This window comes from Schistocerca gregaria, chromosome 3, assembly GCF_023897955.1.
Source record: "Schistocerca gregaria isolate iqSchGreg1 chromosome 3, iqSchGreg1.2, whole genome shotgun sequence".
NCBI lineage: Eukaryota > Metazoa > Arthropoda > Insecta > Orthoptera > Acrididae > Schistocerca > Schistocerca gregaria.
In genome coordinates, this window is record NC_064922.1 from 640,673,104 (window position 1) to 640,700,296 (window position 27,193).

General features: G+C 42.1%; 1 protein-coding gene across 1 annotated transcript; it reads left to right on the forward strand.

Moving 5' to 3' along the window:
* Nucleotides 1–409: 409 nt before the first annotated feature.
* LOC126354313 (uncharacterized) lies at nt 410–26,742 on the forward strand. Its single transcript, XM_050003867.1, has 3 exons — nt 410–475; nt 12,135–12,473; nt 24,861–26,742. Exons 2-3 carry the CDS (start codon nt 12,182–12,184, stop codon nt 25,460–25,462), a joined length of 894 nt encoding a protein of 297 aa, XP_049859824.1. The 5' UTR covers nt 410–475; nt 12,135–12,181; the 3' UTR covers nt 25,463–26,742.
* The last annotated feature ends 451 nt before the right edge of the window (nt 26,743–27,193 follow it).

Consider the following 27,193-nt stretch of genomic DNA (forward strand, 5'->3'; position numbering starts at 1 on the left):
ATTGTGAGAATGAGTGAAGTACCAGAAAGAGTAGAAAAACAAACTGGGGAAAAGGAACAAAGCCATAATTGCCGTAATCCACAAGACGAAATGTTTATAGCATACAAAGAGCCACCTCTCTTGTAGCACGTGGCCTTCGATGTAGGATATGTGTTAAGCACCATGAAGTTTTTACTATATTTTGACAGCGTACTCTTTTCTAGAAACTAAGAAACGGTTACATGGAGGACAGATATGAAAAAGGTACGTGGGAAAGCGTACCCAAGGCCCAGTGCAGAGGCTAGGTCGTGCTGCGGGAGGCTCTTAATGTGCTGCGTGCTTGGGCGGCGGAGCGTCTTGCCTGCCGCGTGGAGGGGGAGGTACTTAATGCTGGGGGGCGGACGCGCCGACGACACCTTGGTCTCGCGGCGTCTGGAGACGGCAATCCTGCGGGTGAAGACAGAGCCACGTCAGATTCCCCATCTGATAACGGGCGGTGAGTAAACAACGAAAGTGATCAGTTTCCGCCGACTCACTCCGTTAACTGTCCACCGTAGGATCTACCGTCCCAGGATAATAGGGCAATTAAGAGGATACGTTCTGAGAACGTGCACACAATATACGGGTTATCGCTTTTTTAGATGAATAATTCATTTTCTCAAACGAACGCCTCACACAAGTGATGATTGTCAAAGCTAAAATTCTAACGACTGAACAAATAAGATCATTTTTTTTAATAAAACAATCTCGATTTCAAACTTGTATTTATTAATAAGAATTACCCGTTTTACCTTTTGTAAGACATCATCAGATTGTGTAAAAATGTGATAGTATTAGCTTCATCCGTCAACTGCCGCTGAAGGGCATTAAATAAGAGTAAGAAGCGACTGGATATAATACCCGATCCTCAATCACCATGTAAGATCCTTTACGGATTTGATGAGACATTTGACGGCCGGATGTTATATCCAGGGCTTCTGATACTTATTTAATGCTCTTCGGCAAAAGTTGACGGATGAAGCTTATCCTACTACATTTTTAAATAATCTTGATGGCTTACAAGGGCGAAACGCGTAACTCTTATTAATAAATAAAGTATTTGCGACTGAAACAGTTCTTTATTCCAAAAATATCCATAGCCGGTTGCTGTATTGGACGCCCGAACTAGATAAGAACCCTGATATGATCGTATATTTCACAAATTATATTAATAAATTAACGCGATTAAAAAAGTGTTTATTTGCTACTCTATGTGTAACGTCTTGTTGGTTATCTATTCGGCTCAGATAGACACAGCTCGAGCACATAGGTTATAGTAACTCGCACTAAGGCAAATCAGCCAGTGATTGTGAATAGCAAGACACAAATCTAAATTCTTTTTCAATATTTGCAACTAAACTCCTGTGTGCTATGGTGTGCTGTGAGATTGGATTGAAATTAATTTTATTTTTGTAGATAATGTTTTACGTAGGGCCTAATTATTCTGTAACTGCCACACTAGAGATTTTTTTGCTTCCACTAGCGTCTTATGCATCTATTTATGTAATGCCTCAACTCGTGCTCTAGTGGTTAGCAACCTTGCCTCTGGTTCGCATATTCCCGGTTTCGATTTCCAGCCGGGATTGAGAGTTTCTTCAATCGCGAACTGAATGTCTGTGTTGTCCTCATCACTCCATGTCTTCTTCATCGTCACCCATGTCGCCTAATTGGCATCAAACAGAAAGACTTGCAGCAGGCGCCACAATGGCAGAATATTCTCAGACAGGATGTCCCTACGAGGAATGCCATGCTCTTTAAAATGTTCTGAGGAATCATGTCGGGTAGTAATCCCTACTAATCAAGACCAAGCACAGAAATCTTGAAATAACTTGTAGTGCTTTCCAACTACAATAAAGACCATTTACATGTTGACAACAAGCTGTTGTTACATGTACTATAATTTTAAAAGGTTCCTATGCTACAACTTCTTTGCAGAATTCAACATGATATCACAAAGGGGTTGTACTGTCTTTAGTAGTCTTGTTCAGGAGGCTTTTATCCTTTTCTGATGAGTGTATGTGTGTGTGTTTTATGTATCGCAAGTAGGGCGCCCACTGCAAATTGATTTCGGCGACACATATGGTGTGTGTCAGCTTATGAATTTGCTGATTAAAAATTATCCAGACACCACTATGTAATGCTGAATTGACCACTAGATGTCAGGAGAGGTAGGATCGCCAGTATAGAAGAAAGCATTGTCAGCAGAGAAGCAACGACAGCAGACTGGGTCAGTCATAAGAGCTCATTGACTTCGAATGCGAATTAGTCATCGGATATCACCTGACTAACATATCTATCAGCGATTTTGCAACCCTCCTAAATCTACAAACTCAACTGCTGGTGCAATACTGTGGTGTGGAAACGCGAAGAAACAACCACAGGTAAATCAAGACCATGCATACCTCTTGTACTGTCGGACACGGAGCGTGGAATATTTCTTTTAGTCAACAAACTGTTAAGATTTTTTAAACAAGTGAAAATTGACAATCTCAAATGAAAGCAATTCTTTAGAAGCGCAAAGAAACAACAATTAATATTTAGTATTGCAGATTTAATCGATATTAATTTCAGATATGAAATCGTATTTTTACGTAGAGCTTCACCTAACTCAGATGGTTCCGTCTCAAAATAAATTCAATAAAACGCAGTATGATTGCTGGTTTTAGTAGAACAAGGAGAAAACATTCAGTTACAATGTTCCACTATAATACATCCAGCATCAATAACCTCTTAGTTAACATATTAACACTTGTAAGCACACCAGATCACAAAACCCAGTCAAAGCTAGGAGTGGTTGTTTCCTCAAAGAGCCCGAGACTCGGAACAAAATACCTGAACATGGAATTATGTAGATAAATATCTCAGCCAACTGAGAATGTCATCTTCGGTATTAAGAAACTCTTCAGTTGTATTCAGGCCTTTATTATTGTATCACTACCGATTTCGTGGCACTAAAAGTCATACCTTCAAACTACAAGGTTTTTAGAAACTGAGAACGTACCAACGTGTGCAGCTTGATTTTAAGTTGTGATAACTCAGGCGAGTTCCATTAATCAATGTATAAATAAAATTTAAACAACAACCCCTAAATGGCTTGAACTAAATAAGAGGTAATAAAACTGAACTTCCATTGATCCTGAGTACAAAATAAATAACATACAAGAAGCACAAATAGTATTAATGAATTACCAAGAGAGCTCAAATCCGATAAACAGGGACTAAACAACCCAATCCGAATAACTATGGCATAAACAATTTTAGCGTTTTATGTTAATCAAGTTGTAGCCGGTAAACGCTTTAAATAAAATCGGGGTAAACTCAAACTTAAAACAATTAACACCCATGGTACAAAGCACCCCACAGCACAGTAAGCAAATCTGAATAGCTGTCCATACAGTCCGCATACTAACATGCTCTCCAATTACATTGAACAAGTGCCGGTGGTTACAGCTAACTAACGCCACTTTGCACCTGAATTCTGTGGACACAAACAGCGGAAAAAGTTCCTGGACCGTTTTCACAAAATCCGCGCGACATTCTTCTTGGGCACGTAAACTGGTTGAACACAAAATCCTCGACAATACCTCGTAGCATCTACGTGTCATGTGACTGACAACACTTCTCCTTTGACAGCGATCCTGCTGTTATCGCTAGTAAATCACTCTGAGCAGCCTCATATCAACGCCATTAACATGCTGTGAAGTCGGTGGCGGAGAGCGTGCATGCCACCTGGCGGGATAAAAACGGGGAGGTTGCCTAGCTATGCAGGCAAAGAGATTATACCATGCTTTCGAGGTCTTATCGAAGCATCGCATGAGATAAATTGAATGGGAGGAAAAGGCCAACAAAAACAACATTTATTAGAACGAGCTATCTGCAGCCTTCAGCAGAATAATAATAGGGGTGGATGATCGAGTGGAACACAGACATACTTTCCGGTTGTGTTTAAACATGGTCCGACCTCACGTCCTCTACCTGTTGACAGGTACCTGCCCTTATCTAGTCTGCAGTCATTATTACTTTTTTTGGGTCATCAGTCACTCGTGACAACCTGTTCATGTCAGAGTAGCACTTGCAACCTACGTCCTCAATTATTTGCTGACTGTATTCCAATCTCTGTCTTTCTTTACAGTTTTTGCCCTCTACAGATCCCTCTAGTATCATGGAAGTCGTTCCTTCATGTCTTAACAGATGTCCTGTCCCTTCTCCTTATCAGTGTTTGCCACATTCTGCTTTTCACCTCCGATTCTGCGTAGAATCTCCTCATTCCTCACCTTATCAGTCTTATCAATTTTCAACATTCGTCTGTAGCACCACATCTCAAATGCTTCGATTCTCTTCTGTTCCGGTTTTCCCGCAATCCATGTTTCACTACCATACAATGCTATACTTCAGACGTACACTGTCAGGAATTTCTTCCTCAAATTAAGACCGACATTTGATGTTAGTAAATATCTCTTGGCCAGGAATGCCCTTTTTTGCCATAGCTAATCTGCTTTTTATGTTCTCCTTGCTCCGTCCGGCAGTGGTTATTTTACTGCCTAGGTAGCAGAATATCTTAACTTCATCTACTTCATGACCATCAATCCTGATGTTAAGTTTCTCGTTGTTCTCATTTCTACTACTTCTCATTACCTTTGTCTTTCTTCGATTTACTCTCAGTCCATACTGTGTACTGATTAGATTGTTCATTCCGTTCAGCACATCACGTAATTCTTCTTCACTTCCACTCAGGATAGCAAGGTCATCAGCGAATCGTGTCATTGATAGCCTTTCACCTTGAATTTTAATTCCACTCCTGAACCTTTCTTTTATTTCCATCATTTCCTGAGCAGAATCAGAGAGGAAACGAATATGTGCAAAAGACTGACAAGGAAAAGGGACAGGATGATAGGACATCTGTTAAGACATCATTGAACGACTTCCGTGGTATTAGGGGGAGCTGTAGAAGGCAAAAACTGTAAAGAAAGACAGAGATTGGAATACGGCCAGCAAATAATTGAGGATGTAGGTTGCAAGTACTATTCTGACATGAACGGGTTGTCACGGGAGAGGGATTCTTGGTGGGCTGCATCAAACCAGTCAGAAGACAGATGACTCAACAAAAAAAAAAGTTGTGCATTTGTGTACACTGATAATGTTAAGGAACTTAGTGGATATCTTTCTCTTGAGATACTGATTTCCAAGTGGCCCCAGACACGGCTGAGGATTTGTGACGTATGTCGGACAAGGCAAATAGTGTGACGTCATACGCTCGTTGTGTAGCCTGTATTTCCCATTGTCCTCAAGAGTAGGACTGTTGACATGAGACGCCCAGGGTAGCATGTGCGTTAGCTCGTTGTGGTTCTATAATTCAGAGCAAGAGGAATCAGCAAATGCAGAAGTGTTCTGTGGATCTCTTAGTGGAGGACAGTCTCAAACGTTGGAGCACATTCTGCGAGAGGAGCGTGGAGCGACAATTTGCCTGCCCAAGTATAGGAATTTGGGAGGTCACCATCCCGGCCGTAAATTGCTGCCCTCCAAGATGCCAGTGTAGATGAAGCGAGCCCGAGGTCGCTCATGAACTGGAAGGCACCAAATTCCTGGGGATGGACATAGTCTCTGTTTTCGGCTCGTCCGTGATGGAGCTCAAGTGTCGTGGTGGCAGCTTGCAACAACATGTCTCCCCGTCATGCAGCGTGGATCGTCATAGGTGCTGCCAGTCTGTGCATACTTTAGCTAGAAATGATGGGGATTTTAACTGTTTAAGTTCTCACTTTTTGGACCGATCTGCCGGCCTTCACCCATACGCCGAAGCAACGCGGTGGCCAGTAGGTGTGGCAACTATCTCGCCTTTGCTAGTTCGGGGATACTGCGAGAGATGGCCACTATCCGGTCGGTGGTATTGCTGCGTCTAATGCAACGGTGTTTTGTGTCGCCTGGCGTAGCGCCCGCAGTCCATTTTCAACAGCTGTAAGAGTACTTATTATTCATTAGCATCAAAAATAGCGGCATCGCTACATAAACCAACCATAAGTGTTAAATATCATTCGTTTTCCACTTTCTAAAATAACTACTCCAAGTTGTGCACCTATGAGACTGCAGATGTACTAATGGATTTTCAGAAGAATATTAACTGCACACTCCCGCAGATTTTAAGGGACGATGAAACCACCAAAGACGCAGTTCTCAGGGTGCATTTGTTACTGGAATGACGACTTGAGGAAAACCTCGCTGCTTTTATTATATTTCTTGGCGTAGAAAAAGTTTTATTTGAGGTAAAATGGTGCAAAATATTTGAAATCCTTAGTGTAACGTATAGCGAAAGACGGTTAGAATACAATCCACTGCGAATCTAAGAGGGAACAACAAGAATGGAAAAACAAAAGAGAGGTACTCGGATTGAGAGAGGAGTAAGAGTAAGGCAGTGGTACTTCAAAGAAGCATTGGAGAAAAACAAAAGAAAGGTTTAGAACTGGAAATCCAGGATAGAAAGGAATATGTGGGGTTCGAACCAAAAAGAAACATGCCAGAAGAAGCAAGGAGGACACAAGAAGCAAGCTAGAACAGGAAATGAGAGCATTCTAGGCAAAATATACGTACTACTGTTTCATACAGGGTTTAATTTGAGAAAAAAAGTTTCTGACACTGTATCTCTGGAGTACAGCGCTGAATGGAAGTTGATGGGGGACTCTAAGATAAACAGGAAAAGAAGAGAACCAAAATATCGGAGATGTGCTGAAAATTAAGTTTTCTGATAAAGTAAGAAATGAAGAGGTTCTCAGCAGAAATGGCAAAGAAACAACACTGACTTGAAGAAAACATCCTTGGGACAACAAGTCGTCCTTAACTTTTATCCAGAGGATATCAGTTGGACAACATGTGGATGATGTAAATAGTATACAGCTTGCTGAGACTAATGATAAAAGAAACATGCCTTCACGGCATGAAAGTTGAATTTCAACACCGAAGTTTCCTCTATGCGTGTGTGTAGTGAGCGAGAAGGTTAACTGCTTCTAAGCTTATGTAGGTAGAGAGCAATGCCTTACAAACAGAAAACTAGGCTTTGGTAAAATGTACTATATTTCGTTAAGTAAAGAAAACGAAACACCACTGTTTATTTCAAAAGACTTGTTTCGGCGCAACACTTATGCTATCTTCCACCACAAACGAGAAGAGTAGTATCATTACTTAGTCCATTTACTGTTGAACCCATATAGGGTCCTGAATTTCATACATCAGGAGTGTGTTCTCTATAACATCACTACTGACAGTGACTGAGCACAGAATGCGGCTGGCAACACGTTACAGTGTATAGCCTCCCAATGTAAACAATCCACAACAACCAATATTATATCAATTCTACCATATATGCGGCGAGTGATGAAAGTTTTGGTTTATAGTGGACCAGAATATAGTGTTATTGATGCGCCGAAACTAGTCGTCTGAAACAAATTTCTTTGATGATATGGTGTACTGGATCGTTTTCCTTATTTATGCTATCAACTGCGGTCTAGTGTTCATAAGAACGAAGCTTAGTTATATTGGTCCCAACTTCAGCCGTTGTTTTTTTTTAAGTCATCAGTATTCTGACTGGTTGAATGCAGCCCGGCAGAAATTCCTTTCCTGTGCTAAACTCTTCATCTCAGTGTAGCACTTGCAACCTACGTCCTCAATTATTTCCTTGACGTATTCCAATCTCTGTCTTCCTCTACAGTTTTTGCCCTCTAGTACCATGGAAGTCATTCCCTCATGTCTTAGCAGATGTCCTATCATCCTGTCCCTTCTCCTTATCAGTGTTTTCCACATATTCCTTTCCTCTCTGATTCTGCACAGAACCTCCTCATCCCTTACTTTATCAGTCCACCCAATTTTCATCATTTGTTGGTAGCATCACATGTCAAATGTTTCCATTCTCTTCTGTTCCAGTTTTCCAGCAGTCCATGTTGCACTAAGCTCCGAACGTACGTTCTCAGAAATTTCTTCCTTAAATTATGGCCTATCTTTGTTACTACTACACTTCTCCTGTCTAGGAATGCCCTTTTTGCAAGTGCTAATCTGCCTTCGATGTCCTCCTTAGCCCGTCCGTCACTGATAATTTTACTCCCTAGGTAGCAGGATGCCTTAACTTCATCTACTTCGTGACCATCAGTCCTGATGTTAAGTTTCTGGCTGCTCACATTTCTCCTATTTCTCATTACTTTCATATTTATTTGATTTACTATAAATCCATAATCTATACTCATTAGACTGTTCATTCCATTCAGCCTTCATTTTCAGTCAGGATAGGAATATCATCAGCGAATCATACAATTGATTTCCTTTCACTCTGAATTCTAATTCCCCCCCTGAATCTTTCTTTTATTTCCATCACTGCTTCTTCGACGTACAGTTTGAACAGGAGAGGCGAACGATTACATCTCTGTCTTACACCTTTCTTAATCTGAGCACTTCATTCTTGGTCGTCCATTTTTATTATTCCCTCTTGTCTCTTGCACATATTGTATATTAGCCGTCTTTCCCTATAGCTTACCTTGACTTTTCTCAGAATTTCGAACATCATGCACCATTGTACATTGTCTATCGCTTTTTCCAGATCGACAAAGCCTATCAATCTGTCTTGATTTTTCTTTAGTCCTGCATTCATTTTCAACCGCAACGTCAGAACTGCCTCTCTAGTGCCTTTACCTTTCCAAAACCCAAACTGATAGTTATCTAACACATCCACAATTTTCTTTTCCATTCTTAGGTATATTATTCTTGTCAAAAAATGGCTCTGAGCACTATGGGACTCAACTGCTGTGGTCATTAGTCCCCTAGAACTTAGAACTACTTAAACCTAACTAACCTAAGGACATCACACACATCCATGCCCGAAGCAGGATTCGAACCTGCGACCGTAGCAGTCTCACGTATTCTTGTCATCAACTTGAATAACTGAATGTGCGACAATTCTCACCTTTATCAACTCTTGCGTCTTCGTAATTGTGTGGATGATATTTTTCCGAATGTCAGATGGTATGCCGCTATACTCACAAAGTCTACATACCAGGCTGAATAGTAGTTTTGCTGCCACTCCCCCCGCCCCCAACGACTTCATAAATTCTGGTGGAATGTGATCTACCCCTTCTGCTTTATTTGAATTTGTGTCCTCCAGTGTTCTCTTATATTCTGATTCTAATAATGGATCCCCCATCTCTTGTAAATCGACTCCTGTTTTTCCTTCTATCACATCAATCTTCTCCTCAAAGACGCCGTCAATATGCTCTTTCCATCTGTCCGCTTTCTCCTCTACATTTAACAGTGCAATTCTCGTTGCACTCTTAATACTAGCACCATTTCTTTTAATTTCACCGAAGGTTGTTTTGGCTTTCCTTTTGACTTTTCCTTTCCGACAATCATTTCTTTACACTGAAGAGCGAAAGAAGCTGGTACACCTGCCTAGTATCGTGTAGGGCACCCACGGGCAGGGAAAGTGCCACATCACGACGTAGCATGCACTCAACTAATGTCTGAAGTAGTGCTGGAGGGAATTGACACCATAAATTCTGCAGGGCTGTCCATAAATCCGTAAGAGAACAAGGGGGTGGAAATCTCTTCTGAACAGAACGTTGCAGGGCATCCCAGATACGCTCAATAATGTTCATGTCTAGGGAGTTTTGTGGCCAGCGGAAGCGTTTAAGCTCAAAAGTGTGTTTCTGGAGACACTCTGTAGCAATTTTGGGCGTGTGGAGTGTCGCACTGTCCTGCTGGAATTATCCAAGTCCGTCGGAATGCACAATGGGCATGAATGGATGCAGGTGATCAAACAGGATGCTTACGTTCGTGTCACCTGTCACAGTCGTATCTAGACGTATCAGGAGTCCCATATCACTCCAACTGCACACGCCCCACACCATTACAGAGCCACCACCAGCTGAACAGTCCCCTGCTGACATGCAGGATCCATGTGTTCATGACGCTGTCTCCTTCCCTGTACACGTCCATCCTCTCGATACAATTTTAAACGACCACGCAACGTGTTTTCAGTCATCAACAGTCCGATATAGGTGTTGACGGGCCCAGACGAGGAGTAAAGCTTTGTGTCAGGTAGTCATCAAGCGCACATGAGTGTGCCTTTGGCTACGAAAACCCATATCGTCGATGTTTCGTTTAACGGTTCGCATGTGGCACTTGCTGATGTCCCAGCACTGAAATCTGTAGAAATTTGAGGAAGGGCGCACTTAAATCACGTTGGACGATTCTCTTCAGTCGTCATTGGTTTCGTTCTTGCTGGATCTTTTTCTGGTAACAGCCATGTCCGAGATTTGATGTATTACCGGATTCCTGATATTCACGGTACACTCGAGAAATGGTGGTACAGGAAAATACTCACTTCATCGCTACATCGGAGATGCTCTGTCCCATTGCTCATGCACCGACTATAACACCAGATTCAAACACACTTAAATCTTGATAACCTGCCATTGTAGCAGCAGTAGCCGATATAAGAACTGACAAGACACTTGTTGTCTTATACAGGCGTTGCCGACAGCAGCGCCGTTTTCTGCCTGTTTTCATATCTCTGTATTTGAATATGCATACCTATAGCAGTTTCTTTGGCGTTTCAGTGTATTTCGTTCTTCAGCGACTTGTTTTTCTGTATTCCTGCATTTCCTTGAACATGTTAAACTTCCTTCTTTCGTCGTTTAACTGAAGTAGTCCTTGTGATACCCATGGTTTCCTTGGAGTTACCTTTTCTGTACCTATACAGGGTGAAAAGTATTTATACCGACAAACTCGGGGACGTTGTAAGGGACATCAAAACAAATATTTTTACCTAATGTCATTTTTTCCTATGAGGATTATTTAAACCGGTGGAGGCCGTATCACGCTCTTCAGTTGTTACAGGCGGTATTATGATCTTCAGTTGTTAGAGGGCGTATTACGCTCTTCAGTTGTAGGCAACTGCTGTCCACCAGTGCTGTAGTGTTTTGTCTCTGTTTACTAATGTAGCGATACACCTGGAGTGAGTACACTGATATGGTTGGTGCGTACTACGTGGCGCACCACAACTGACGAGTTGCACAGCGGGTTTATCAACAACAATATCCTAAACGCCGTATCCCGCATCCCGTAGCAGTCGCACGGTTCCGGACTGCGCGCCTAGAACCGCGAGACCACCGTGGCCGGCCAACATCATAATACCTCTGCTGCTGTGTACCAACGTCTGCATGAGACCGGGTAATTTTGCAGATTATCTGGACAGGGACGCCGACGCACGGTATGAATGCTGCACGTTGAGGAAGCTGTCTTGCAGCATGTGGAGCGGGATCCTTCAATCAGCACTCGTGCAACTGGACGTAACATGGGGACGAATCAGACGAATGTAAGAACAGTCCTTCGAGAGCAATTGTCACGTTCATTTCACTTACAGCATGTCCACAACCTGGCACCAGTTGATTATCCATACAGACCACAGTTTTCGCAGTGGTATCTGGAAGAGTATGAAATGCATCCAACATTTCCATCCTCTGTGTTGTTTACCGATGAAGCAACGTTCGGGGGTGATGGAGTCTTTAACATGCGCAATTCGCATGTTTTGAGTGGGAATAACCCACACGCCGCAGTTACTAGCGCTCATAAAGTGCGGTTCTTCGTTGATGTGTGGGTTGGTGTTGTTGGGGACTGTTTAATTGGGCCGTAACTGCTACCTAGTTGTTGTCTCTTGGTCATAAAAAAAAGGAAAAGTGTTTGTTGGTTTAATTAATTTCCCGCCAGAGAAATCTTCCTCTACCGGTTTAAATACTCCTCATAGGAAAAAATGACTTTAGGGAAAAATATTTGTTTTGATGTCTCCTACAACCTCCCAGAGTTTGTCGGTTTAAATACTTCTCACCTTGTATACTTTAGCTTAATGCAGATTAAATTAATACACTTGTGCTTAGTCTTAGCAAAACATATTTCATTCAAATTATGTATGAATTACTTGTTTGCTTGACTTTAATTGTAGAGATATTCCGATTTTTGTAAAGTTATTCCACACTCTGCTGGCAATTAACGTCCTGAAAATTTTGATACGCCGTACGTTACAGCTGGTTTAATTACCAAGACCCCAGCTATATGCATGAGGTTTCTTACACATTATTTATTACCAGGCATTCCGAGGAGGGAACACTCTAGTCGTACACCACTAACGGGCGAGATGCGCACAGTGGGCCCCGCGGCACTGCTGCGGCTGTGTTTGGCAGCGTGGTGCGCGCAGCCACTGCTGGCAGCCGACGAGCAGGCGGCGCTGTTCCACCGCGGCCTGGGCGCGCACCTGCTGTCACACTGCCTGCGGGAGGACCTGTGGGCGTGCGTCGCGCTGCAGCTGCACGCGCAACACTTTCCCGCCGCCGCCCGCAGCGACGACGTCTCCGCCCACCTCGAGGTCGACGCGGTGCTCCTGCGCGCCGCCGTGCAGTACCTCTCCTCCTCTAACACCACCGACACTGGTGGGTGACGCTTAATGTCTACAATGCCTAATCAAAAATATACCGACACCACTCTGTATTGGGGAATTGATAATTAGACGTCACAAGAGGTGAACACCCAGGACGTAAGGGAACGCGATGAGGGAGACGTTCCAGCAGCAGAACGGATCTGTCAGGAGAGCTCACTGTCTTCGAACGTGGACTACTCAAGGACATTTCAGCCCTTCTAAAACTGCGTAAGTCGACAATTGGTGATGTGAAAACAAGAAGAAAGGAGCACAACTGAACGATGGCCAGGTAGACTTCATATACTGATGCGCAGGAACGATATTGTGGAAAGTGATTGTAAGAAGTGGCCTGTAATCATTGGAATCACTCGTGATTTCCAAAGTGGTACCAGCAGTCCTGCTAGGGCGACGACTGTGCGTAGGGAAACTGGTCCAGTTCGTAGTAATTGACGGAAGTCATCGAGTAAAACGGAAGTGATTCCTGGCGTTCACCAAGATAGTGTTCCGCATCTATACAAACGATTTCGGAGACAATCCGAGTAGCTGTCTTAGGCTGTTTTCAGATGACGCTGTCGTTTATCGACTAGCAAAGTCATCGGAAGATCAAAACAAATTGCAAAACTATTTAGAAAAGATATCTGTGTCGTTCTAAAATTGGCACCTGACCCTAAATGGCGAAAAATGTGAGGTCATCCATATTCGGCTACACGATAAATCAGTCATATATGAAGGCCGTAATTCAACTAAATACCTAAGAATGAGAGATGAGATGTTCAGATGTGTGTGAAATCTTATGGGACTTAATTGCTAAGGTCATAATTCCCTAAGCTTACACACTACTTAACCTAAATTATCCTATCGACAAACACAGACACCCATGCTCGAGGGAGGACTCGAACCTCCGCCGTGATCAGCCGCACAGTCCATGACTGCAGCGCGCCTTAGTCCCCTCGGCTATTCCCGCGCGGCAAAGAATTACAATTACGAGCAACTTAAACTGAAGGAGCACATAGAAAATGTGGGAAAGGTTAACCAAAGACTGCATTTTATCGGCAGGACACTTAGAAAATGTAACCGATCTACTGAAGAGACTGCCTACAGAACGCTTGTCGTCCTCTTTTAGAATACTGCTGCGCGGTGTTGAATCCTCACCAGATAGGGTTGGCGGAGTGCACGGAAAAAGTTCAAAGGGAAGCACGTTTTGTATTATCGCGAAATAGGGCAGAGAATGTCACTGAAAAGATGCAGGATTTGGAGTGGACATCATTGAAACAAAGGCTTTTTTTATTTTTTTCAGTCACCAACTTTCTCCTCCGAATGCGAAAATATTTTGTTGACGCAGACCTACATAGGGAGAAACGATCACCATAATAAAGTAAGGGAAATCAGAGCTCACACGTAAAGGTATAGGTGTTCTTTCCGCGCGATATACGAGATTGTAATGATAGAGTATTGTGAAGGTGGTTCGATGAACCCTCTGCCAAGCATTATTTGCAGAGTTTCCATGTAAATGTAGAAAAAGAATGAGATACAACTGCCAAGCTTCTCCTCGTGAGCCAGTATTTTATTATGGTTGAGATGGTATAAAGAACGAAGACACTGCACAGTGAATGACTGGAAACGAGTGATTCTGAGTGATGAATTACGCAATACTTTGTGACAGTCCAATGGAAGGATTTGGTTCAGCGAATTCCTGGAGAACATTACCTGACACCTTGAGTAGTACCAACAGCGAGTTAAGGAGGAGTAATGTTATATATGGGAGTGATTTTCTTGGGCTCCTTATTGAGTCTAACAAAATGCTAAATACTGGAAGTGGGAATATATTTTACAGCATTGCAGTGGTGGAACAGCTGGGAGACGATGGCTATTTGCCTCGACATGACAATGCACCATCTGTGAGGCGATGGTTTGTGAATAATGATATCATTGAAAAGCACTGGCCTGCCCAGAGAGATGACCTGAGCCCTGTGGAAAACTTCTGGGATGAGTTAGAACGTCAACATTGCTCCATACCACAACGTCCAACATCATTATTTTCTCTGCTTTGGCTCTTAACAAAGAATGGGCTGGCACTCCTCCACAGACATTGCGACACCCCTTGGAAGTGTCTTCAAAAGAGTAGAAGCCGTCATACATGTGAAGGATGAACACATCCCATATTAACGTCTGCGTCTAGTAACAGGTGTCCGGATACATTTTGTCAGTTAGTGTACTTCATCAAAAAGTCGTTGTAGAGGTCTTCATCAGTATCAGGATCTACATCAGTTTGGCATGAGATAAGGGGTAAAAGAAATTTAGAAACTAGTCGCTAGAACTGGAACATGTTATTCAGCTAGTCATAGAATACTAGGAAGTAAAATCTTGTCTTCCTAAAAAAAAAACGACTGATTAGAGTTGGAATGGACAACGACGATATTCGCTTCCAAGAAACTGTGTGTTCTGCATATAATTACACTGCAAATGTCTAAAATTATTATTGTACAACGAATGAATATTGTAAGTTATAGCTCTGCTTGTCATTACAAGGAGATTCGAGAAACTAAACTCTGATTTTTCAGATAAATTTCAAAACCCGGATAGCAGTATCTCATGAAATGATGACTTGTACCAGTATGGACGTTGTTCGTACTCAGGCCTTGAAGAATCTCACAGAAGTCAGAAATGAATTACCTGTTGTTTGGAATTGTGGTGCATTGTTGGAATAAAAACGTAAAACCTTTCCTGGGTCACAGCTATTTTTGCTGCGACTATGTCGCAACTCGTGAATTGTTATTAGATGACCATTCATCAGATACGAAAGTTACCGCGACAGTCTTCCTATAGCCACACGGGAGGAATAGACTGTATTTCTGCACTAGATTTCATCCTGTCTCTTTTTTGGGAACAGCAGTAACACAACACTACCCTCTACCCGCACGTACTCTCATATCGTGTAGTTACGACACAGTATGGAAGTAATGAAGGAAATATACTATAAGCGCTAAAGAGGAACTTATTTACAAATAAATAACTGACCGCAGCGAAGGATACCACAGCAGCCTTTGTCCTCTACCTTATCGCCTTGAAAGTCGGTGAGCTGAAGGTAACTACGACCAAAAATGAACACTCTCTGGACTTCTGTAAGTTAAATTTCGTTTTGACTAAAACATCTTCTAAGGAAATTTGGAAATTTGTGGTAAGGTCTTATGGGACGAAACTGCTGAGGTCATCAGCCCCTAAGCCTACACACTACTTACTCTAACTTAAACTGACTTACGCTATGAATCACACACACAGTCATGCCCGAGGGAGGACTCGAATCTCCGTCGGGGGGAGCTGCACGGACCGTGGCAAGGCGCCTAAGACCGCGCGGCTACCCCGCGCGGCCATCTGTTAAGAAAGTACTATTATAGTAAACGTCGATGCAGTTGCTGTTATGTGTCTTAGAAATCAGTGATGGGGACTGCTACGATCTGATCTCCATTATAACATTTAGGAATTCATAAATTCAGAACGTTTAAAAATTAAATTCTAACCATATAAACCCTTGTGTGAATTACATCACGTTTAATTACTGACATTTTCAAAATATTACTTTACCTCTGTTTCGCATTGTTCAGCTATCACAAAAGAATGTCTTCTTCACTTAACATTTGTTTTGTAGCAGAAAAAAATGGTTCAAATGGCTCTGAGCACTATGGGACTCAACTGCTGTGGTCATCAGTCCCCTAGAACTTAGAACTACTTAAACCTAAGTAACCTAAGGACATCACACCCATCCATGCCTGAGGCAGGATTCGAACCTGCGACCGTAGCAGTCGCACGGTTTCGGACTGCGCGCCTAGAACCGCGAGACCACCGCGGCCGGCTTTTGTAGCAGAAACACAGATCAATATACAGCTGTGGAATTACATCGTTGGTCATTAAACTTTTACCACCTTGAGGGGTAACAAAATGGGAGCTAAAATTTAGTAATCACTGCCACCACAATTGGTAGCAACAGTAGCTTAAACTTATCAGAGAGTCGAGTGGATTTGACCCTGCATGACAGATAAGGGTATGTCACCCCTGTGCCAGAGTTGAACGATCATGGCCCCTGGCGAGTGGAGGTGTACTGGACTTTCAGCAACCAAACGTCTGAATTTTTCAGTGGGTGAGAAAGCTGCAGAATACGCTGGCTAAATATAACAGTCGTACTCCTTCTGTATCAAAATAAGTCAGGACAGCATCTTGCATTACTCTGTCGAAACATACCGTCACGCAGACATTTGTCATAATACACCAGAAATCCAAATTACTAGCCAGGTGCTGGGCCAATATAACTGTGACGAATGTCATCTGGCATGTTCGTTCTCCTCGTCGTTTCCTTGCTCGGATGTGTCCACTGTGATGTTGTACACAAAAGCGGATCTCGTATGAAAAGACGATGTGGTATCGCTCCTGTGTCCAGTATTGCGTAGGACCGTTGAGATCCAGCATGGAGCTGAGTACAGCGTTCCTGACCCATGTGTTCCATATTCTCGTAAGAGTCTTGGCATCCAGACCAATACAAGCACCAATATTACAGGCCGATAAACCGCAATCTAGACAGTCGATGGTCCTGTCACTTTTGAATTCGACAAGTGTTGGTGCAGATTTTCCTTCTTACATGAGGCGTAACTTGATCTTCTCACAAGCAAATAACATTCAAATTCGAGTTATGAATGAGGAATAGGCCTTCCTGATGCTTGATGTGGTTGCGCTGAAATCATAACGATATGCAAATACAAACATTTACTTACAATTTTAATGGCCAACAGTGTATGTTGTGCATATACACAGAATATACGTCGAATATCAGAGAAAAAAGAACTGTGCAGTAACCAAGTCCCTGAACAACCTTGTTACCTTCTACGTTAATGACGACTGAAAACTGATGAAAGGTCTTTAGAATTTTGTTTGAACGGTGAACGAGAAAGCGTGCATGATGCAGCCCGTACTAAACACCAAAGAGGACTTAGCTGTCATAACGAGGGATACAGTACAGCGATCATCACACAGGGCTTGCATTTCGAAAGAGTGGCATTAGACCCCTTTCTGTCTATGCTGATGTAGGCTTCCCATGATTTTTTTAAACTGATTAAAAAAAAAAAAGAGATATTCTTTTCTTTGAGAAGGATTTCCCCTTCCTTACCTTATCACAACTTATCCTGCGGCCCTAATTACCTCACTTCTGATGAAACTTTACACCGCAGTTTTCGTTGCAATTCAGAGAATGTGGTGAGGTCTTCTCCAGAGTGGACGACGACCTACAATCCATCGAGGATACCAGTACTAAAGGACACATTGTTTTTAAGATACATATGCGTTTCGAACACACTGCCCTCAGTGAGCGATGTAGCTAGGCCCTATTGATAGTTTCTCTCGACTGAAATGTAGCCCTGTAGAATAGAGAGAGTAGAATAGTTTTTGAAAATAGTCAGGCGTGACCAATAGAGTGTACACCATCTTCGTTAAATCATGGACCCCTCTTCAGCGCATCTTCAAATAAGAATATGAGACACAGTTTATGGTGATCCAGTCACATGATGACATCAAAGTATGGCGAATTTGTGAATACTAGAGAACTTATTTCACCTCACTTGTTTACATCTCCATAACTGACGGAGATCCGAAATGTGAAATGATTTGGGTGAACGTCACGATTAAAGCAGGCTCAGACATGGTAATTGGATGTCTCTATAGGCCCCCGGGCTCAGCAGCTGTTGTGGCTGAGCACCTGAAGGATAATTTGGAAAATGTTTCGAGTAGATTTCCCCACCACGTTATATAGTTCTGGGTGGAGATTTTAATTTGCCGGATATAGACTGGGAGACTCAAACGTTCATAACGGGGGGCAGGGACAAAGAATCTAGTGAAATTTTTATAAGTGCTTTTTCTGAAAACTACCTTGAACAGTTAAACAGAGAAGCGACCCGTGGCGATAACATACTAGACCTTCTGGTGACAAACAGACCCGAACTATTTGAAACAGTTAACGCAGAACAGGGAATCAGCGATCATAAAGGAATTACTGCATCGATGATTTCAGCCGTAAATAGAAATATTAAAAAAGGTAGGAAGCTTTATCTGTTTAGCAAAAGTGACAAAAAGCAGATTACAGTGTACCTCACGGCTCAACACAAAAGTTTTGTGTCAAGTACAGATAGTGTTGAGGATCAGTGGACAAAGTTCAAAACCATCGTACAATACGCATTAGATGAGTATGTGGGATCACGACCGTCAGAGATGGAAAAGAGCCACCGTGGTACAACAACCGAGTTAGAAAACTGCTGCGGAAGCAAAGGGAACTTCACAGCAAACATAAACATAGCCTAAGCCTTGCAGACAAACAAAATTTACCCGATGCGAAATGTACTGTGAGGAGGGCTTTGCGAGAGGCGTTCAATGAATTCGAAAATAAAGTTCTATGTACTGAGTTGGCAGAAACTCCTTTTTGGTCTTATGTCAAAGCGGTAGGTGGATCAAAACAAAATGTCCAGACACTCTTTGACCAAAATAGTACTGAAACAGAGAATGACAGACTAAAGGCCGAAATACTAAATGTCTTTTTCCAAAGCTGTTTCACAGAGGAAGACTGCACTGTAGTTCCTTCTCTAGATTGTCGCACAGATGACCAAATGGTAGATATCGAAATAGACGACAGAGGGATAGAGAAACAATTAAAATCGCTCAAAAGAGGAAAGGCCGCTGGACCTGATGGGATACCAGTTCGATTTTACACAGAATACGCGAAGGAACTTGTCCCCCTTTTTGCAGCGGTGTACCGTAGGTCTCTAGAAGAGCGTAGCGTTCCAAAGGATTGGAAAAGGGCACAGGTCATCCCCGTTTTCAAGAAGGGACGTCGAACACATCTGCACAACTATAGACCTATATCTCTAACGTCTATCAGTCGTAGAATTTTGGAACACGAATTATGTTCGAGTATAATGACTTTTATGGAGACTAGAAATCTACACTGTAGGAATCAGCATGGGCTTCGGAAAAGACGATCGTGTGAAACCCAGCTCGCGCTATTCGTCCACGAGACTCAGAGGGCCATAGACACGGGTTCACAGGTAGATGCCGTGTTTCTTGACTTCCCCAAGGCGCTCGATACTGTTCCCCACAATCGTTTAGTGAACAAAGTAAGAGCATATGGACTATCAGACCAATTGTGTGATTGGATTGAGGAGTTCCTAGATAACAGAACGCAGCATGTCATTCTCAATGGAGAGAAGTCTTCCGAAGTAAGAGTGATTTCAGGAGTGTCATAGGACCGTTGCTATTCAAAAATGACCTGGTGGATGACATCGGAAGTTCACTGAGACTTTTTGCAGGTGATGCTATGGTGTATCGAGAGGTTGTAACAATGGAAAATTGTACTGAAATGCAGGAGGATCTTCAGCGAATTGACGCATGGTTCAGGGAATGGCAATTGAATCTCAATGTAGACAAGTGTAATGTGCTGCGAATACATAGAAAGATAGATCCCTTATCATTTAGCTACAAAATAACAGGTCAGCAACTGGAAGAAGTTAATTCCATAAATTATCTGGCAGTACGCATTAGGAGTGATTTAAAATGGAATGATCTTATAAAGTTGATCGTAGGTAAAGCAGATGCCAGACTGAGATTCATTGGAAGAATCCTAAGGAAATGCAGTCCGAAAGCATAGGAAGTAGTTTACGGTACGCTTGTTCGCCCACTGCTTGATGCTGCTCAGCAGTGTGGGATCCGTACCAGATAGGGTTGATAGAAGAGATAGAGAAGATCCAACGGAGAGCAGCGCGCTTCGTTACAGGATCATTTAATAATCGCGAAAGCGTTACGGAGATGATAGATAAACTCCAGTGGAAGACTCTGCAGGAGAGACGCTCAGTAGCTCGGTACGGGCTTTTGTTAAAGTTTCGAGAACATACCTTCACCGAAGAGTCAAGCAGTATATTGCTCCTTCCTACGTATATCTCGCGAAGAGACCATGAGGATAAAATCAGAGAGATTAGAGCCCACACAGAAGCTCGTAATATATATGTGTACTGACTGTGTTAGATCTTGGAACCACTGTGAAATTCTAACTGGAACCCCTGAACAGTCATCTGTAAGTAGCAAGCCAGACAGAATTTTCTCACAAACAGAGCTCACTCTTAACATCTCATTAGATCGCTACTAACACGAATCTACTTGTCAGGAATTTTCTGTTAACGTGTTTCGGGCGTGGCCAATAATCAGAATATCAGATAAAGACGTAATACAATGTATTGTATATAGTGGTGTCTTTTATAACATAGGTGAAGCGACTGCGAGGCTTCATGTCACAAGTAAAAATAAAATTTTCTAACGAAGCTACGTTGACCAACACGGTTATTGCATCTTACACTGGTTGTTGGGTAGAAGGCAGAATTATATAAGCGAGATTATGCAGATAGGCAGAGAGTCTGGGAAAGAAAGAAGGTAAATAAGTGATTATTGTTATTATTATTGTTGTTATTACCTGACATGATCATTCAGTACTGGAGGCGACCTGCGATTTTTCACAATTAAATTTTTGTGTGTGTTGAAGTCTTCTTTTGAAAACCAATTTATTTGCCAACAAATTGCCTTTGTGTGTGTTGAAGTCTTCTTTTGAAACCCAATTTATTTGCCAAAACATTGACTTTCGCTATTAATTTATGTGTGATTTTGATCTCGGACTGGCTAGGTTGGTTATATCTTTGGTATTGTTTAGATTTATGTGACTTGCGCATTTATAGCTGCGAGAAAAGCCAAGTATATCTGCCTGCGAGAATACAGCATGAATTTGTCCCTGTTTTATAATCTTTCCAGAAAGTACAAACTGATTAAATCCTGAACTTTACTATTAATCTCTTTACTGAAACAAAGTGGACACTGCGTTAATGATCTGCGTAATAATGCTATTCATGAAATGGTCCCTCTGCACTGATAATTTTCGTAGGAAACTGATCCTGAGATGAAAATATCTTACTTCTTAATGTAATTGCTTCAAAACGCGGTGTTTGCTGCTCTCTGTGCACCAGCTGCAAATTTATAACCACTTTTGCTCAGAGCTTATTGCAATGCTCTACACAATAAGTAAGTTATTTTATAGACATCACTGAGCGAGACACTCTTTAAAAAAATGACTTGGCTCGACGATGCGGACAGTGCTCTTAGGTGAAATATTTGTTTAACAAATATTTTTTTACAATTATCTGATATATTATTAGGTACATGAAATTCACGTTACAACACTCATTAACATTCACAAAGGGGAACACTGATATTAAGCTCTTACTCTCTCAAATGTTAGACAAATAATTAATACATATGAAATATACATTATAGAGAAAATTACTCAATCCTTAACGAAAAATCTGAAGTTCCTCGATGTGGGTGTCTAATTCAACAATGGTTCTAAACTACGCGTGACTGTAATGAAACTAAATAAAAAACATTACCTCCATTTCTCTTCATAGGCTTTTGTAATCTCATCACATCTCATTTCAGTCTATATCACTAATCGAATCTTTCTCGTACGTTTCACAATGTCCAAACACAAATCGTTTCACTGAAACACAGATGCACTTAACTTTACGTCTACATTTCTAAGAGTCCTCGGCGTCCGTCTCACAACTCGTCTAACGACAGAACTCCAGCGCTCCTCGCTGCCAAGCAGCGATGACAAAACAAGCTGATCTTCCAGTGGCACAACTACTCTGACCACAGACTGCGTGCGAAGTAACAGGCAATTCAGAATTGTCGCTTAGGGCATGAGACAGTCAAAGAAATTCCAGAAAGGCAAATAACAAACACCCAAGAAGTCTGTTTCACTAGTAACCCAGTAATTGTGTTAACATAGCGATCGGCCGGCTCATATGGCCGAGCGGTTCTAGGCGCTTCAGTCTGGAACCGCGCGACCGCCATGATCGCAGGTTCGAATCCTGCCTCGGGTATGGATGTGTGTGATGTCCTTAGGTTACTTAGGATTAAGTAGTTCTAAGTTCTAGGGGACTGATGACCAAAGATGTTAAGTCCCATAGTGCTCAGAGCCATTTGAACATAGCGATCTTGGCAAATAAATTGGTGTTTATAGAAGACTGCACATTGTTATTATTGTTCATAGTGGCAGAAGCAGAAGCAGTAGTGCAAGTACAGCCAGTATTAACTTTATTAATTCCCAATCAGTAATATTTACTCACAACGACACCAGACACACTTGAACCATTTTAATACTGTTGACCATATTAAAATAATTATTTCTTGGCTAACTATGGTATCAAAAAGGGTACTGAAAAACTTGTCCGATGGAAGAGAGGGCACGATCGCCCTAATCAGATTAGTTTAATAAATATTTAATATCTCCGAGCTCCATCACATTTAATGGTATGAAAGTCATATGAGCAATATGGAGCAACCAGAAGGGAATATAAGCAGATCAACAGAATGATTACAAGGTAATACCCCTGAAAAACATAGCAACTGAGAATTACCATTAATTTCTAGATTCTAATATCGCAGATTTACAAGTGAAAATATACATTCAGTACGTCGAACTAAGGCCACGAAAATAATTCACAACATTGAGTACTCGTAAAACAAATAGTAGATGCTACATTAAGACTCACTGGATGAATCTTCAGCAAATATAATTTCGCCATGAAAGAAAATGCTTACTAAAAACTCGTTTGATCGATTCTTCACTGCTGTTCATCAGTCAGGGACCCTTTATATCTTACGACGCATTAGTCTCTTATCTACCAGGGTGTAGAACAATTTTAATTCTTATTGCAATTGAATAAAGTTTTCTCATTCTGTCACCCGTTTTAAAAATGCATATAATGAACGGTTGATGCCATTTTATTTATGCAACTTCCCCTCCCCCCTTTTTACCTGTATTTCACAAGATTATGGGTTAGGACCTGGTTTGCCCTTGATGATGCTTTTATACTTTTAACATCAATTTATATCTTAGGCTTAGTCTGGTTGTTTTTAACACGAATGCATGTATTTGCATGACGTTCAGTACTGATACTGCTCAACGCATATGCACCAGCTTTTGCGTTTTGAACGATGCGAAGGTATTTGTTATCCACAACCGAAACTAGTCATAATGTTTTAATTGTCTAATGTAACCAGCGATGTAGGAAATAAAAAAAATCAATTTTAACATATTACGTTGAGGTCGCTAATGATACCAAGGTCAACAAGTAGGTGGCCAAGCGGTTAAAGGCGCTTCAGTCTGGAACCGCGCGACCGATACGGTCGCAGGTTCGAATCCTGCCTCGGGCATGGCTGTGTGTGATGTCCTTAGGTTAGTTAGGTTTAAGTTGTTCTAAGTTCTAGGGGACTGATGACCAAAGATGTTTAAGTCCCATAGTGCTCAGAGGCATTTTTTTGTCAACAAGTAGTATTAAAAGAACACGTAAAGGATATCCAACGAAGAACGGAGCGTTTGCTCGGTGAAAAAGGCTTACACAGATAGTGAACACTCTTCAATGGCAGACGCTACAAGAGAGGCGTTGTACAGCACAGGGAAGTTTACTATAGAACGTTTGGTAGCTTATGTTCCAAGAAGAGTCAGGCGACATGTTACTTACTGGCAGATATGTCTCACGAGAAAATTAGAAAAATTAGATGTCACACAGAGCTACAGTGACAGTCGTTTTTCCCACGCATCATTCATAAAGGGAACAGAAAAAGGGGAAAAATAGTGATATGAGAAGTATCCTCCATCGCAAACCACAAGTTGGTAGGCGGAGGATTGATGGAGTACAGTGAAGTACTTGCCAGAAGACACAGCCGCTTGGATACAGGAGAAAGCTGTTTCGCTCAACTTCTGACCTAGCTATTTGGATTTGTCTGGATTCTTGGCTGTGAAAGCCACTACAGCTGGGCTTCAAAAACCCACTGTCTCACGGGAGGATACGTTTGCACAGGTAGCTTGTGTTTTTAATGCTTATACGAAATCAGTTAATTTGCAGTGTAATGGTGCATTTAGAAAACATCAGACAGATCCACTGTTACATATAAACAGTTCGGCTGCCTGTGCTTGTTGAGCTCGAAAGCCAAAGATGTCTTTACAACCTGGGAGCATGTGTCTAACATGAAACGTCATGCACAGAAACATGCCTTTTGACCACGATGTAATGCCCTTGTACTAATATTACCAAGGGAAATTGTTAGTTCGTGTTGCAGTACGGCGATTGTTGCAACCTTTCGGGAGAAGTGGCTTCACCCACCGAACTTGCTTTTCGCTCTTCAATTTGTGCCGAAATTACGCTGATTAAAGATGATAACGCTTGCGAAATTAGTCACAGAATAAAGTGAAGTTGTATTGCAGCTTCGCAGCCCCATGTCTTCGTTTTTCAAATTTTGTCGTTTTTTCTTGTGAAACCAGCAGGCCGCGGCCACGACGACAAGTTGTTGCTGCCGCTGATGGTGGCCATCCTGATGAAGACGCTGGGCCTGATCCCGCTGGCGCTGGGTAACCTCACGTTCCTCGGCCTCAACTCGGTGATCGCCAGCAAAGTGTCGTTGGGCCTGGTGGCGCTTCTGCTGCTCAAGAAGTGGCTCAACAGCGACGGCAGCCTCCTGCGGCAGCATACGTTCGGCGACCTACTGGAATCCGCCGGGCTGGCGCTGCCTCAGTTCCACCAGCCGGCCCTGGCTCTGGGCCCTAACCTGCCGCAGTACCACCAGCCGGCTCTGGGTTTGGGCCCAACCTTGCCACCGTACCACCAGCAGCTCCCTGTCAGTCTCCATCCGCAAGAGAACGAGGCGGCGCCCGCCATCGGCCGCAGGAGGAAGATTGTGCTCCGGCGCCGCAATGGTAGACACCTCGGCGCTCCAACGGCAGCTGCTGACGTTACTGGTGCAGCGGCGCACGGTGGAGGCACCACTGTCCCACATGTGGACACACAAAGAGCGCTGAATACTGTGTGGAATTTGAATGCTACAGTGGACAGGAACCTAACGGACAATGTGCCACCTGCCTATGGCTAAGTCATCCTTATACTGAAAATCTGCAAGTTGGTAGAGTTTCCCACGGTTTCGTAGATCAATCTCAGGAATAACTGACCAAAAATGGTCCCGTAAACACTGCATATCCATGAGGTGTCTCTCTTTCAAGTCATTAGGCGGCTTTCTTTATGCTGCTCTTGTAGAAATTTTCGATTTCAGTATTGCAATCTTTGGGCGGAATAAGTACAAACTAAGACTGTTGTTAGGATGGTTTATTTCATAAACAGCATTGACGGAAAGCGATATTTTTTCCTTATTACAGTGTTGTTTGGAGTGTAATGGGGTTATGGGTCAAATCATCAGAGCATTCTCAAACTTAACTCATGCCTTATTCGGTCCAAGGACACTAGTCAGTTTTTCCCAGGTGCTGTCATGTGGGATTGCCACGTGATGGTACACTGTGAAGCCGTATCACACAACCGTGTCCCTCAACTGTCACCCAAAATACAGACCAATCTTGGCCTTTTGCTGTCGTTTGTAAGTATTACTGAACTGAAGACCATTCTGGCCCGAGTATCAGCACTCGAGTATAAGTAACACGCTTACTTTTGAGGTGGAGGGGGGAGGGGTAAGAGAGAAACTTAGGTGGAGAAAAAACTGTCCACTGTGAAATTTTTTATCTAGTAATGTAGACGAATCACGAAGAAATATCATCTTTCTTATCATAGCCTTCACTGATAAAGGACATAATTTCACTACCGACTTTAGTTTAATCATTGCCAACGTTTTAGTCACGCTTCTCTCTAACATCCAGGGCAATGAACATGCAGCATTTCTTGAATCCATTGATGATATAATCTGGTGATATTGTGCTCCTTAGGTGTGAGGTGACCTTTGGAAGACATCCAAGACTAGCATAGCTCCTAGTGTATCGTGAACACCAGAAATAAGCATTCAAGGTTTTCTTTTACTCAAAGGAAATAAGTCATTAGAAGCATTGCTGGGTGGGTAGTTAGGTGTAGACTAGCTCTGTTGGTGTTTATTTTAGATATCAACAACGAACAACGGCACAACGACGCAAATGTAACGATAAGATAGTTAAAAGTACGCCAAAAAAATGCGCAGATATCATTGTGCTACAACTTCTTTTTGCTACAAGTCCATTAATTTATTCTAATAATTTATTTAAGTTATGAATAATTTATGTCAGCTGGAGAGCATACATCCTTTGTCTGTTCTCGTGATTGTCAATTAGCATTTAAAACTTATAGAATATGACCTTAATAATAATACGTCAGAAAGCGCAAATGTTTCTTGTTAACTATTAATTTTTATTATTATAGTGATGCAAAGACTCATGTACCTGTAATAAAGAAGCTTTTACTCAAAATGTTCACTGGTTAGCTCAGTTTTGAGGTACTTAATTTAGAGAGACCCGCTTCAGTTATAAAAATTATTCATTCAAACCACGACTGGTTACGGGATTTTAAAATCCCATTTTCAGGTATATGAAGGTATTGCATTCGGCAAAACGTAACATGCGGTCGGACCAGTCAGAGCTCCAGTCACTGCATGCTATTGGGAACTGTGCTGTTACATATTTTGTTCTTACTGTCACTGCATAGTTTTCATATGTTTTGTAAGTACTAAATTAGTGAACAAAAAGTTCTGTTATTTTGATGGTCTTTGATTGCAAGTAATATTCTTAGGTATTTTTACAGCCCTATGAGCTATCCGTATTTTCTGTACTCAGAAAATATTAACCTTCGGTGT